Below are 15,645 nucleotides of genomic sequence, written 5' to 3'. Positions count from 1 at the left end.
TCTCTCTCCCCGTGTCTCTCTCCCCACGTGTCTCTCCCCGTGTCTCTCTCTCCCCGTGTCTCTCTCCCCGCGTGTCTCTCCCTGTGTCTCTCTCCGTGTCTCTCTCCCCGCGTGTCTCTCTCCCCGTGTCTCTCTCCCCGTCTCTCTCTCTCTCTCCGCGTGTCTCTCTCTGTGTCTCTGCCCGTGTCTCTCTCTCCCCGTGTCTCCCCCCGTGTCTCCCCCCTTGCCTCCCCGTGTCTCTCTCTCTCTCCCGGTGTCTCTCTCTCTCCCCGTGTCTCTCTCCCCGCGTGTCTCTCTCCGCCCCAGGACCTGTCTCTGTGCACGGCGTCGCTGCTGTTCGTCTTGTCCCGCGATCGACTCCGCATGGACACCGACTCCTCCAGCCTGCAGCTGCTCATCAGGCTCCTGGACGCTGAGCGGGAACGCGATGAGGGGCGGGAGAGCGAGCGAGGGGTGGAGCGAGGGGTGGAGAGAGGGGTGGAGAGAGGGGTGGAGAGCGGGGTGGAGAGCGGGGTGGAGAGCGGGGTGGAGAGAGGGGTGGAGAGCGGGGTGGAGCGAGGGGTGGAGAGCGGGGTGGAGAGAGGGGTGGAGAGAGGGGGTGAGAGCGGGGTGGAGAGAGGGGTGGAGAGAGGGGTGGAGAGCGGGGTGGAGAGAGGGGTGGAGAGAGGGGTGGAGAGAGGGGGTGGAGAGCGGGGTGGAGAGAGGGGTGGAGAGAGGGGTGGAGAGCGGGGTGGAGAGCGGGGTGGAGAGCGGGGTGGAGAGCGGGGTGGAGAGCGGGGTGGAGAGCGGGGTGGAGAGCGGGGTGGAGAGAGGGGTGGAGAGAGGGGTGGAGAGAGGGGTGGAGAGAGGGGTGGAGAGAGGGGTGGAGAGAGGGGTGGAGAGCGGGGTGGAGAGAGGGGTGGAGAGAGGGGTGGAGAGAGGGGTGGAGAGAGGGGTGGAGAGAGGGGTGGAGAGAGGGGTGGAGAGAGGGGTGGAGAGAGGGGTGGAGAGAGGGGTGGAGAGCGGGGTGGAGAGAGGGGTGGAGAGCGGGGTGGAGAGAGGGGTGGAGAGAGGGGTGGAGAGAGGGGTGGAGAGCGGGGTGGAGAGAGGGGTGGAGAGAGGGGTGGAGAGACCAACGAGAGGATCCGGTCACGCGTCAAACAGCTGTGCGGGATCACGGGATCACGCGTCACGGTGAGGGGGTGGACGCTCGCTAGCTCGCTCGCTCGCTCAGCCGCTCGCTCATTCACTCACTCGCCCGCTCACTCAGTCACTCACTCAGTCACTCAGTCACTCAGCCACTCACTCACTCACCCATTCACCCACTCACTCACCCACTCAGTTACTCAGTTACTCACTCGCCCACTCAGTCACTCACTCGCCCGCTCACTCAGTCACTCACTCAGTCACTCAGTCACTCAGCCACTCACTCACTCACTCACCCATTCACCCACTCACTCACCCACTCAGTTACTCAGTTACTCACTCGCCCACTCAGTCACTCACTCGCCCGCTCACTCAGTCACTCACTCAGTCACTCAGCCACTCACTCACTCACCCATTCACCCACTCAGTTACTCAGTTACTCACTCGCCCACTCAGTCACTCACTCGCCCACTCACTCAGTCACTCAGCCACTCACTCACCCATTCACCCACTCGCCCACCTACTCACTCACCCACTCACCCACCCACTCACCTACCCACTCAACGACTCTGTCACTGTGTTTGTCTGTGTGTGTCACGGTGAGTGTGTCTGTGTGTGTCTATCTGACTCTGTGTGTGTCTCTGTGTGTGTGTGTCTCTCTGTGTGTGTCTCTGTGTGTGTCTATCTGACTCTCTGTGTGTGTCTCTGTGTGTGTGTGTGTCTCTGTGTCTGTGTCTCTGTGTGTGTCTCTGTGTGTCTCTGTGTGTGTCTCTGTGTGTGTCTATCTGACTCTCTGTGTGTGTCTGTGTGTCTCTGTGTGTGTCTCTGTGTGTGTGTGTCTCTGTGTGTGTGTGTCTCTGTGTGTGTGTCTCTGTGTCTGTCTATCTGACTCTCTGTGTGTCTCTGTGTGTCTCTGTGTGTGTCTCTGTGTGTCTCTGTGTGTGTGTGTGTGTCTCTGTGTCTCTGTGTGTGTCTCTGTGTGTGTCTGTGTGTGTCTCTGTGTGTGTCTATCTGTCTGTGTGTGTCTATCTGACTCTGTGTGTCTCTGTGTCTCTGTGTCTCTGTGTGTGTCTCTGTGTGTCTCTGTGTGTGTCTCTGTGTGTGTCTATCTGTCTCTGTGTGTGTCTATCTGACTCTGTGTGTGTCTCTGTGTCTATCTGACTCTGTGTGTGTCTCTGTGTCTCTCTGTGTGTCTCTGTGTGTGTCTCTGCGTGTGTCTATCTGACTCTGTGTGTGTCTCTGTGTGTCTCTGTGTGTCTCTGTGTGTCTCTGTGTGTGTCTCTGTGTGTGTCTCTGCGTGTGTCTCTGTGTGTCTCTGTGTGTGTATCTGTGTCTGTGTGTGTGTGTCTCTGTGTGTGTCTATCTGACTCTGTGTGTGTCTCTGTGTGTCTCTGTGTGTGTCTCTGTGTCTCTGTGTGTGTCTCTGTGTGTGTCTATCTGACTCTGTGTGTGTCTCTGTGTCTCTGTGTGTGTCTCTGTGTGTGTCTCTGTGTGTGTCTCTGTGTGTGTCTCTGTGTCTCTGTGTGTGTCTCTGTGTCTCTGTGTGTGTCTCTGTGTGTGTCTATCTGACTCTGTGTGTGTCTCTGTGTGTCTCTGTGTGTGTCTCTGTGTGTGTCTGTGTGTGTCTCTGTGTGTGTCTATCTGTCTCTGTGTGTGTCTATCTGACTCTGTGTGTGTCTCTGTGTCTCTGTGTGTGTCTCTGTGTGTGTCTCTGTGTGTGTCTGTGTGTGTCTCTGTGTGTGTCTATCTGTCTCTGTGTGTGTCTATCTGACTCTGTGTGTGTCTCTGTGTCTATCTGACTCTGTGTGTGTCTCTGTGTCTCTCTGTGTGTCTCTGTGTGTGTCTCTGTGTGTGTCTCTGTGTGTGTCTCTGCGTGTGTCTATCTGACTCTGTGTGTGTCTCTGTGTGTCTCTGTGTGTGTCTCTGTGTGTGTCTGTGTGTGTCTCTGTGTGTGTCTATCTGTCTCTGTGTGTGTCTATCTGACTCTGTGTGTGTCTCTGTGTCTCTGTGTCTCTGTGTGTGTCTCTGTGTGTGTCTCTGTGTGTGTCTATCTGACTCTGTGTGTGTCTCTGTGTGTCTCTGTGTGTGTCTCTGTGTGTGTCTGTGTGTGTCTCTGTGTGTGTCTATCTGTCTCTGTGTGTGTCTATCTGACTCTGTGTGTGTCTCTGTGTCTCTGTGTGTGTCTCTGTGTGTGTCTCTGTGTGTGTCTGTGTGTGTCTCTGTGTGTGTCTATCTGTCTCTGTGTGTGTCTATCTGACTCTGTGTGTGTCTCTGTGTCTATCTGACTCTGTGTGTGTCTCTGTGTCTCTCTGTGTGTCTCTGTGTGTGTCTCTGTGTGTGTCTCTGTGTGTGTCTCTGCGTGTGTCTATCTGACTCTGTGTGTGTCTCTGTGTCTGCCCAGACGTCGCGTCTGGCTATCGACGCGTTGCTGTCTCTCTCGGCCCGAGCTCTGGGTGACTCCCTGTCCCTCCTGGACACCTCCACCACCACCACCTCCACCACCGCTACTGGTGATGGTGGAGGTGATGGTGGTGGTGATGGTGGAGGTGGTGGTGGTTGTCCACCAATGGCTGCTCAAGCCGGTGACGTCTACAGAGATCGACTCCGCTGCCTTGGAGGGCTGGATCATGTCGTCAGCCATGGTGGGTGGGGGTGGTGGTGGTCACTGTGTGTGTCACTGTGTGTGTGTCACTGTGTGTGTGTCACTGTGTGTGTCACTGTGTGTGTGTGTCACTGTGTGTGTGTCACTGTGTGTGTGTGTGTCACTGTGTGTGTGTGTGTCACTGTGTGTGTCACTGTGTGTGTGTGTGTCACTGTGTGTGTGTGTGTGTGTCACTGTGTGTGTGTGTGTGTCACTGTGTGTGTGTGTGTCACTGTGTGTGTCACTGTGTGTGTGTCACTGTGTGTGTGTGTGTCACTGTGTGTGTCACTGTGTGTGTCACTGTGTGTGTCACTGTGTGTGTGTCACTGTGTGTGTGTCACTGTGTGTGTGTGTGTCACTGTGTGTGTGTGTGTCACTGTGTGTGTGTGTGTGTCACTGTGTGTGTGTGTGTCACTGTGTGTGTGTCACTGTGTGTGTCACTGTGTGTGTGTCACTGTGTGTGTGTGTGTCACTGTGTGTGTCACTGTGTGTGTGTCACTGTGTGTGTCACTGTGTGTGTGTGTCACTGTGTGTGTGTGTCACTGTGTGTGTGTGTGTCACTGTGTGTGTCACTGTGTGTGTGTCACTGTGTGTGTGTGTGTCACTGTGTGTGTCACTGTGTGTGTGTCACTGTGTGTGTGTCACTGTGTGTGTCACTGTGTGTGTCACTGTGTGTGTCACTGTGTGTGTCACTGTGTGTGTCACTGTGTGTCACTGTGTCTGTGTGTCACTGTGTGTGTGTGTGTCACTGTGTGTGTCACTGTGTGTGTGTCACTGTGTGTGCGTCACTGTGTGTGTGTCACTGTGTGTGTGTCACTGTGTGTGTGTCACTGTGTGTCACTGTGTCACTGTGTGTGTCACTGTGTGTCACTGTGTGTCACTGTGTCTCACTGTGTCTGTGTGTCACTGTGTGTGTCTCACTGTGTGTGTCTCACTGTGTGTGTCTCACTGTGTGTGTCTCACTGTGTGTGTCACTGTGTGTGTGTGTGTCACTGTGTCTCACTGTGTGTGTCTCACTGTGTGTGTCTCACTGTGTGTGTCTCACTGTGTGTGTCTGTGTGTGTGTCACTGTGTGTGTGTCACTGTGTGTGTCACTGTGTGTGTGTCACTGTGTGTGTCACTGTGTGTGTGTCACTGTGTGTGTCACTGTGTGTGTCACTGTGTGTGTCACTGTATGTGTGTGTGTGTCACTGTGTGTGTCACTGTGTGTGTCTCACTGTGTCTGTGTGTGTGTCAGTGAGGGACTGTGTCAGGCAGCTGTGTGAGGGTGACGAGGGTGATGAGGAGTCGCTGTCCGAGGCTCTTCGGGGAGCGGAGAGAAGCCTCCGAGTCCTCGAGAGCGTGAGCCACTCAGTTACCCACTCAGCTACCCACTCAGCTACCCACTCAGCTACTCATTCAGCTACCCACTCAGCTATTCACTCAGCTACTCATTCAGCTACCCACTCAGCTACTCACTCAGCTACTCATTCAGCTACCCACTCAGCTACTCACTCAGCTACTCATTCAGCTACCCACTCAGCTACTCACTCAGCTACTCATTCAGCTACTCACTCAGCTACTCACTCAGCTACACACTCAGCTACTCACTCAGCTACCCACTCAGCTACCCACCCACTCAGCTACTCACTCAGTTACCCACTCAGATACCCACTCAGCTATGCACTCAGCTACTGATGATGATACTACTACTGATGATGATGATACTACTACTGATGATGATGATGATACTACTGATGATGATGATGATGATACTACTACTGATGATGATGATGATACTACTACTACTGATGATGATGATACTACTACTACTGATGATGATACTACTATTGATGGTGATGATGATACTACTACTACTGATGATGATACTACTACTGATGATGATGATTTGGGGGTTTTCCAGGTGACGGTTCACAACGCTGAGAATCAGCTCTACCTGGTGGCCTTTGAGAATTCAACTCTCCTAGTTCACATAGTGAGGTGGGTGGGTGAGTGGGTGGGTGAGTGAGTGAGTGGGTGGGTGAGTGAGTGAGTGGGTGAGTGGGTGAGTGAGTGGGTGAGTGAGTGAGTGAGTGGGTGAGTGAGGTGGGTGAGTGAGTGGGTGGGTGGGTGGGTGAGTGGGTGGGTGGGTGAGTGGGTGGGTGGGTGAGTGGGTGGATGAGTGAGTGGGTGGGTGGGTGGGTGAGTGGGTGGGTGGGTGAGTGGGTGGGTGAGTGGGTGGGTGGGTGGGTGGGTTGGTGGGTGAGTGGGTGGGTGGGTGGGTGGGTGAGTGGGTGGGTGGGTGGGTGGGTGAGTGGGTGGGTGGGTGAGTGGGTGGGTGGGTGAGTGGGTGGGTGGGTGGGTTGGTGGGTGGGTGGGTTGGTGGGTGGGTGGGTGGGTGACTGAGTGACTGAGTGACTGACTGAGTGACTGACTGACTGAGTGACTGAGTGACTGAGTGACTGAGTGACTGAGTGACTGACTGATTGAGTGACTGACTGAGTGACTGAGTGACTAACTGAGTGACTCTCTGCAGGCTGCTTGACGTTGCTTGCAGGATGCTCCAAGTTGATGCCTTGACGCGGGAATCATCGTCAACAACATTGTCAACAACATCGTCAACATCATCGCTGCCACCACCACCACCGCCACAACCGTTACCGCCAGTGTCACAACCTTCAGCGTCACAACCGTCACAACCGTCACAACCTTCAGCATCACAACCTTCAGCGTCACAACGGTTGCCGTCCGTGGCGTCACAACCGTCATCATCACAACCATTGTCACAACCATCGTCACAAGCGTCACAAAAGTCACAACCGTCACAACCATCGTCACAAGCGTCACAACCATCAGCGTCACAACCATCGTCACAAGCGTCACAACCATCATCATCACAACCTTCATCATCGTCACAACCATCAGCGTCACAACCGTCACAACCTTCACAAGCGTCACAACCATCATCACAACCTTCATCATCGTCACAACCATCAGCGTCACAACCATCAGCGTCACAACCGTCACAACCTTCATCGTCACACCCATCAGCATCACAACCGTCACAACCTTCAGCATCACAACCTTCACACCCATCATCGTCACACCCATCAGCGTCTCTGCGCCGCACGCTGAGTCTGGTGGTGAGGGCGGCGTTGGGATCGCTCCTCAACCTCACGCACGAGAACGGTGATGGCTCTATCACTACACACACACACAGTCAGTTTTATATATATATACACACAGTTTTATATATATATACAGTTTAGTTTTATAGATTTGAAGCTTTCGTGACTGCAAGGATTCATATTCTCCCCATTGACTTTGCTGGAGAGGTTAGTGACGTCACCCACCAACCGTCATTATTTTTTGGCGGGAAACCTCCCCCCATTGACTTTGCTGGAGAGGTTAGTGACGTCACCCCCCAACCGTCAATTTTTTTTGGCGGGAAACCTCCCCCCCATTGACTTTGCTGGAGAGGTTAGTGACGTCACCCCCCAACCGTCAATTTTTTTTGGCGGGAAACCTCCCCCCATTGACTTTGCTGGAGAGGTTAGTGACGTCACCCCCCAACCGTCAATTTTTTTTGGGCGGGAAACCTCCCCCCATTGACTTTGCTGGAGAGGTTAGTGACGTCACCCCCCAACCGTCATTATTTTTTGGCGGGAAACCTCCCCCCATTGACTTTGCTGGAGAGGTTAGTGACGTCACCCACCAACCGTCAATTTTTTTGGGCGGGAAACCTCCCCCCATTGACTTTGCTCGAGAGGTTAGTGACGTCACCCCCCAACCGTCATTATTTTTTGGCGGGAAACCTCCCCCCATTGACTTTGCTCGAGAGGTTAGTGACGTCACCCACCAACCGCCAATATTTTTTGGCGGGAAATCTCCCCCCCCCCATTGACTACTGGAGAGGTTAGTGACGTCACCCCCCAACCGCCAATATTTTTTGGCGGGAAACCCCTCCCCCATTTACTTTGCTGGAGATGAATGACGTCACACCCCCCCTGCCCCTGTTAAATTGGAGCGGGAAACCCCTCCCCCATTGACTTTGCTGGAGAGGTTAGTGACGTCACCCCCCAACCGCCAATATATTTTGGCGGGAAACATCTCCCCATTGACTTTGCTGGGGATGAATGACGTCACACCCCCCCTGCCCCTGTTAAATTGGAGCGGGAAACCCCTCCCCCATTGACTTTGCTGGATAGATTAGTGACGTCACCCCCCAACCGCCAATATATTTTGGCGGGAAACATCTCCCCATTGACTTTGCTGGGGATGAATGACGTCACACCCCCCCTGCCCCTGTTAAATTGGAGCGGGAAACCCCTCCCCCATTGACTTTGCTGGAGATGAATGACGTCACACCCCCCCTGCCCCTGTTAAATTGGAGTGGGAAACCCCTCCCCCATTGACTTTGCTGGGGATGAATGACGTCACACCCCCCCTGCCCCTGTTAAATTGGAGCGGGAAACCCCTCCCCCATTGACTTTGCTGGGGATGAATGACGTCACACCCCCCCTGCCCCTGTTAAATTGGAGCGGGAAACCCCTCCCCCATTGACTTTGCTGGGGATGAATGACGTCACACCCCCCCTGCCCCTGTTAAATTGGAGCGGGAAACCCCTCCCCCATTGACTTTGCTGGAGATGAATGACGTCACACCCCCCCTGCCCCTGTTAAATTGGAGTGGGAAACCCCTCCCCCATTGACTTTGCTGGGGATGAATGACGTCACACCCCCCCTGCCCCTGTTAAATTGGAGCGGGAAACCCCTCCCCCATTGACTTTGCTGGGGATGAATGACGTCACACCCCCCCTGCCCCTGTTAAATTGGAGCGGGAAACCCCTCCCCCATTGACTTTGCTGGGGATGAATGACGTCACACCCCCCCTGCCCCTGTTAAATTGGAGCGGGAAACCCCTCCCCCATTGACTTTGCTGGATAGATTAGTGACGTCACCCCCCAACCGCCAATATATTTTTGGCGGGAAACCTCTCCCCATTGACTTTGCTGGGGATGAATGACGTCACACCCCCCCTGCCCCTGTTCAATTGGAGCGGGAAACCCCTCCCCCATTGACTTTGCTGGATAGATTAGTGACGTCACCCCCCAACCGCCAATATATTTTTGGCGGGAAACCTCTCCCCATTGACTTTGCTGGGGATGAATGACGTCACACCCCCCCTGCCCCTGTTCAATTGGAGCGGGAAACCCCGCGCGTGCCTCTCGCGACGCGGCGAGTTCCCGGTGAGGAGAATTTTCCCGCGTTTTTTTGTGTTAATTTATTGATTATTTTTAATCGTTTCCTCACAATTTAAAAGAGATTAAAGTTTACGCAACGACGACGATAACAGGAGACGACAACGTAGTTGTGTTTATTTTTGTTAGGGGGAAACAATTTGTGTTAACGATACACAACCACACTTAGTTTATGGTTAAACTTTAAGTTTAAACAAACCATGTTTTTTTGCGTGTTTATTTAATTGCGTTTAAACCGCTACGCCACCCATCCACCCACTCACTCACCCACCCATTCACCCACTCACCCATCCACCCACTCACCCATCCACCCACTCACCCACCCACTCGCTCACTCACTCATCCACCCACTCATCCATCCACCCACTCACCCATCCACCCACTCACCCATCCACCCACTCACCCACCCACTCGCTCACTCACTCATCCACCCACTCATCCACCCACTCACCCACCCATCCACCCACTCACCCATCCACCCACTCACACACCCACCCACTCACCCACTCACTCACCCATCCACCCACCCACTCACCCACTCACTCACCCACCCACTCATCCACCCACCCACTCACCCATCCACCCACCCACTCACCCATCCACCCACCCACTCACCCATCCACCCACTCACCCACTCACTCACCCACTCACCCACCCACTCACCCACCCCCCACCACCCACTCACCCCACCCACCCACCCACCCACCACCCACCCACTCACCCACCCACTCACCCCCACCCACCACCCCCCCACCCACCCCCCACTCACCACCCACCCACCCACACCCACCCACCCACCACCACCCCCACCACCCACCCACCCACCCCACCACCCACCCCACCCACCACCCACCCACCCACCCACCCACCCACTCACCCACTCACCCACTCACCCACCCACTCATCCACACACCCACTCACCCACCCACTCATCCACCCACTCACCCACTCACTCACCCACTCACCCACTCACCCACCCACTCATCCACCCACCCACCCACCCACCCACTCACCCACCCACCCACTTACTCACCCACCCACTCACCCACCCACTCATCCACCCACCCACTCACCCACTCACCCACCCACTCACTCACCCACTCACTCACCCACTCACCCACCCACTCACCCACCCACTCACCCATCCACCCACTCACCCATCCACCCACTCACCCATCCACCCACTCACCCACCCACTCACCCACCCACTCACCCACCCACTCACCCACCCACTCATCCACCCACTCACCCACTCACCCACCCACTCACCCACCCATTCATCCACCCACCCACTCACCCACTCACCCACCCACTCACCCATCCACCCACTCACCCATCCACCCACTCACCCACTCACCCACCCACTCACTCACTCACCCACCCACTCACCCACCCACTCATCCACCCACTCACCCACCCACCCACTCACCCACCCACTCACCCACCCACTCACCCACCCACCCACTCACCCATCCACCCACTCACCCACTCACTCACCCATCCACCCACTCACCCACCCACTCACCCATCCACCCACTCACCCACCCACTCACTCACCCACCCACTCACCCACCCACTCACCCATCCACCCACTCACCCACTCACTCACCCATCCACCCACTCACCCACCCACTCACCCATCCACCCACTCACCCACCCACCCACCCACTCACCCACCCACTCACTCACCCACCCACTCACCCATCCACCCACTCACCCACCCACTCACCCATCCACCCACTCACCCACTCACTCACCCATCCACCCACTCACCCACCCACTCACCCATCCACCCACTCACCCACTCATCCACCCACTCACCCACCCACCCACTCACCCACCCACTCACCCACCCACTCACCCACCCACCCACTCACCCATCCACCCACTCACCCACTCACTCACCCATCCACCCACTCACCCACCCACTCACCCATCCACCCACTCACCCACCCACTCACTCACCCACCCACTCACCCACCCACTCACCCATCCACCCACTCACCCACTCACTCACCCATCCACCCACTCACCCACCCACTCACCCATCCACCCACTCACCCACCCACTCACTCACCCACCCACTCACCCACCCACTCACCCATCCACCCACTCACCCACTCACTCACCCATCCACCCACTCACCCACCCACTCACCCATCCACCCACTCACCCACCCACCCACCCACTCACCCACCCACTCACTCACCCACCCACTCACCCATCCACCCACTCACCCACCCACTCACCCATCCACCCCTATAGTAATATAGAGTTTTCTATAGTTGTATAGAGTTATGGTTGTATAGAGTTATAGTTTTATATAGTTACTATATATAGAATATAGTATTAGGTTTTTCCCCTTTTTATCTGGTAAAACAAAGCAGGTGTGTTAATCTTCTTGGTTCTTTCGGTAAAGTCACGTAGAAGGGAAGTAATAAAATAATAAAAATAAAACATAATAAAATAATAAAAATAAAACAATTCTCACGACGTTTCGGCCACAACGCAAGCAGCCGTCCTCAGGCGAAGAGGACGGCTGCTTGCGTTGTGGCCGAAACGTCGTGAGAATTGTATTTTATTATGTTTTTTTTTTATTATTTTATTGCTTCCCTTCTACGCGACTTTACCGAAAGAACCAAGAAGATGAATCCCTGCTGCAGTCACGAAAAAAGCTTTAAATCGAAAAGTGGTGGTTTTAGTCACCGCAGCTACATACTATTAACACTCCTTCCCTTTATTAATGCTACCCATATCCCCTCCCTTTGATGATGCTAATCCTGCATAATGCACGGACATCAGTAGTACTAATCCCATACCTGCATTTCCCATATCCCCTCCCTTTGATGATGCTAATCCTGCATAATGCACGGACATCAGTAGTACTAATCCCATACCTGCATTTCCCATATCCCCTCCCTTTGATGATGCTAATCCTGCATAATGCACGGACATCAGTAGTACTAATCCCATACCTGCATTTCCCATATCCCCTCCCTTTGATGATGCTAATCCTGCATAACGCACGGGCATCAGTAGTACTAATCCCATACCTGCATTTCCCCTATCCCCTCCCTTTGATGATGCTAATCCTGCATAACGCACGGACATCAGTAGTACTAATCCCATACCTGCATTTCCCCTATCCCCTCCCTTTGATGATGCTAATCCTGCATAATGCACGGACATCAGTAGTACTAATCCCATACCTGCATTTCCCATATCCCCTCCCTGTGATGATGCTAATCCTGCATAACGCACGGACATCAGTAGTACTAATCCCATACCTTCATTTCCCATAAATATGCTAAATTCCTCTTGATATGCAAAGTTTCTGTATGTGTGTGTGTGTGTCTGTCTGTGTCTCTGTGTGTGTCTCTCTGTCTCACTCTGTGTGTGTCTGTGTGTCTCTCTGTGTGCGTCTCTGTGTCTCTGTCTCACTCTCTGTGTCTCTGTGTGGGTCTCTGTGTGTGTCTTTGTCTCTGTGTGTGTCTTTGTCTCTGTGTGTGAGTCTCTGTGTGTGTCTCTGTGTGTGTCTCTGTGTGTCTCTGTGTGTGTCTCACTCTCTGTGTCTCTGTGTGTGTGTGTCTCTGTGTATGTCTCTGTGTCTCTCTGCCCCACTCTGTGTGTCTCTGTGTGTGTCTCACTCTCTGTGTCTCTGTCTGTGTCTCTGTCTCATTCTGTGTCTCTGTGTCTCACTGTGTGTCTCTGTGTCTCACTCTCTGTGTCTCTCTGTCTCACTGTGTGTCTCTGTCTCACTGTGTGTGTCTCTGTGTGTGTCTCTGTGTGTGTCTCTGTGTGTGTCTCTGTGTGTGTCTCTGTCTCCCTCTGTGTGTGTCTCACTGTGTGTGTGTCTCAGGCTGGGGCAGTACTCGTGTTGGCCAGGAGGTCTGTGTGTGTCTCTGTGTCTCACTGTGTGTGTCTCACTGTGTGTGTGTCTCAGGCTGGGGCAGTACTCGTGTTGGCCAGGAGGTCTGTGTGTGTCTCTGTGTCTCACTGTGTGTGTCTCACTCTGTGTGTGTCTCAGGCTGGGGCAGTACTCGTGTTGGCCAGGAGGTCTGTGTGTGTCTCTGTGTCTCACTGTGTGTGTCTGTCTCACTGTGTGTGTCTCTGTGTGTGTCTCTGTGTGTGTCTCTGTCTCACTCTGTGTGTGTCTCACTGTGTGTGTGTCTCAGGCTGGGGCAGTACTCGTGTTGGCCAGGAGGTCTGTGTGTGTCTCTGTGTCTCACTGTGTGTGTCTGTCTCACTGTGTGTGTCTCACTGTGTGTGTGTCTCAGGCTGGGGCAGTACTCGTGTTGGCCAGGAGGTCTGCGTGTGTCTCTATGTGTGTGTCTCATTCTGTGTGTGTCTCTGTGTGTGTCTCTGTGTCTCACTGTGTATCTCTGTGTCTCTCAGGCTGGGGCAGTACGCGTGTTGGCCAGGAGGGTTGTGTGTGTCTGTGTGTGTCTGTGTGTGTCTCACTGTGTGTCTCTGTGTCTCTGTGTCTCAGGCTGGGACAGTACGCGTGTTGGCCAGGAGGTCTGTGTGTGTCTCTGTGTGTCTGTGTGTGTCTCACTATGTGTCTCTGTGTCTCTGTGTCTCAGGCTGGGACAGTACGCGTGTTGGCCAGGAGGTCTGTGTGTGTCTCTGTGTGTCTCTGTCTGTGTCTCACTGTGTCTCTGTGTCTCTGTGTGTGTCAGCCTGGGGCAGTAGGCGTATTGGCCAGGAGGTCTGTGTGTGTCTCTGTGTGTGTCTCACTGTGTCTGTGTCTCACTGTGTGTGTTCTCTGTGTGTGTGTGTCTCACTGTGTGTGTCTCTGTGTGTGTCTCACTGTGTGTGTCTCACTGTGTGTGTCTCACTGTGTGTGTCTCACTGTGTGTGTCTCACTGTGTGTGTCTCACTGTGTGTGTCTCACTGTGTGTGTCTCCCTCTGTGTCTCTGTGTCTCACTCTGTGTCTCTGTCTCACTCTGTGTCTCACTCTGTGTCTCTGTCTCACTCTGTGTCTCACTCTGTGTCTCTGTCTCACTCTGTGTCTCACTCTGTGTCTCTGTCTCACTCTGTGTCTCACTCTGTGTCTCTGTCTCACTCTGTGTCTCACTCTGTGTCTCTGTCTCACTGTGTCTCAGGCTGGGGCAGTACCCGTGTTGGCCAGGAGGTCTGCGTCTTCTCCTCCACGCTGTGTCTCTGTCTCACTCTGTGTCTCACTGTGTGTGTCTCACTGTGTGTCTCTGTGTCTCACTGTGTGTCTCTGTCTCAGGCTGGGGCAGTACGCGTGTTGGCCAGGAGGTCTGCGTCTTCTCCTCGACGCTGAGCTGCGTGCTGCTTGCTCCGATCCTCCTGCCTCCCGAGAGGCATTTTGACATCCGGATTCTGGTGAGCGGCTCCTACTGCACCTCCTGTAGACCAGGCGAGGTAGTCAACATCTCACAGTGTCCGGGATCGAACCCACGACCTCCTGTAGACCAGGCGAGGTAGTCAACATCTCACAGGGTCCGGGATCGAACCCACGACCTCCTGTAGACCAGGCGAGGTAGTCAACATCTCACAGGGTCCGGGATCGAACCCACGACCTCCTGTAGACCAGGCGAGGTAGTCAACATCTCCCAGGGTCCGGGATCGAACCCACGACCTCCTGTAGACCAGGCGAGGTAGTCAACATCTCACAGGGTCCGAGATCGAACCCACGACCTCCTGTAGACCAGGCGAGGTAGTCAACATCTCACAGGGTCCGGGATCGAACCCACGACCTCCTGTAGACCAGGCGAGGTAGTCAACATCTCCCAGTGTCTGAGATCGAACCCACGACCTCCTGTGGACCAGGCGAGGTAGTCAACATCTCACAGGGTCTGGGCTCGAACCCACGACCTCCTGTAGACCAGGCGAGGTAGTCAACATCTCACAGGGTCCGGGATCGAACCCACGACCTTCTGTAGACCAGGCGAGGTAGTCAACATCTCACAGGGTCAGGGATCGAACCCACGACCTCCTGTAGACCAGGCGAGGTAGTCAACATCTCCCAGGGTCCGGGATCGAACCCACGACCTCCTGTAGACCAGGCGAGGTAGTCAACATCTCACAGGGTCCGAGATCGAACCCACGACCTCCTGTAGACCAGGCGAGGTAGTCAACATCTCTGTGTGTCTGGGATCGAACCCACGACCTCCTGTAGACCAGGCGTGGTAATCAACATCTCACAGGGTCCGGGATCGAACCCACGACCTCCTGTAGACCAGGCGAGGTAGTCAACATCTCACAGGGTCCGGGATCGAACCCACGACCTCCTGTAGACCAGGCGAGGTAGTCAACATCTCACAGGGTCCGAGATCGAACCCACGACCTCCTGTAGACCAGGCGAGGTAGTCAACATCTCACAGGGTCCGGGATCGAACCCACGACCTCCTGTAGACCAGGCGAGGTAGTCAACATCTCCCAGTGTCTGAGATCGAACCCACGACCTCCTGTGGACCAGGCGAGGTAGTCAACATCTCACAGGGTCTGGGCTCGAACCCACGACCTCCTGTAGACCAGGCGAGGTAGTCAACATCTCACAGGGTCCGGGATCGAACCCACGACCTCCTGTAGACCAGGCGAGGTAGTCAACATCTCACAGGGTCAGGGATCGAACCCACGACCTCCTGTAGACCAGGCGAGGTAGTCAAC

General features: G+C 54.6%; 1 protein-coding gene across 1 annotated transcript in view; it reads left to right on the top strand.

The window, feature by feature from the left end:
* Nucleotides 1–1,063: 1,063 nt before the first annotated feature.
* LOC144954189 (uncharacterized) overlaps nucleotides 1,064–15,645 on the top strand; it is a gene marked incomplete at its 3' end in the record, with an annotated part of 21,469 nt that continues 6,887 nt past the window's right edge. Inside the window, exons 1-6 of the mRNA XM_078884750.1 lie at nucleotides 1,064–1,173; nucleotides 3,527–3,767; nucleotides 5,004–5,107; nucleotides 5,670–5,746; nucleotides 6,282–6,934; nucleotides 14,243–14,358. Of these exons, the coding sequence (XP_078740876.1) occupies nucleotides 3,692–3,767; nucleotides 5,004–5,107; nucleotides 5,670–5,746; nucleotides 6,282–6,934; nucleotides 14,243–14,358 (1,026 nt within the window). The remainder of the gene's footprint in view (nucleotides 1,174–3,526; nucleotides 3,768–5,003; nucleotides 5,108–5,669; nucleotides 5,747–6,281; nucleotides 6,935–14,242; nucleotides 14,359–15,645) is intronic.

This window comes from Lampetra fluviatilis, unplaced genomic scaffold (genome assembly GCF_964198595.1).
Source record: "Lampetra fluviatilis unplaced genomic scaffold, kcLamFluv1.1 SCAFFOLD_998, whole genome shotgun sequence".
Taxonomy (NCBI): Eukaryota; Metazoa; Chordata; class Hyperoartia; order Petromyzontiformes; family Petromyzontidae; genus Lampetra; species Lampetra fluviatilis.
This window is presented reverse-complemented; position numbering and strand designations above follow the sequence as displayed.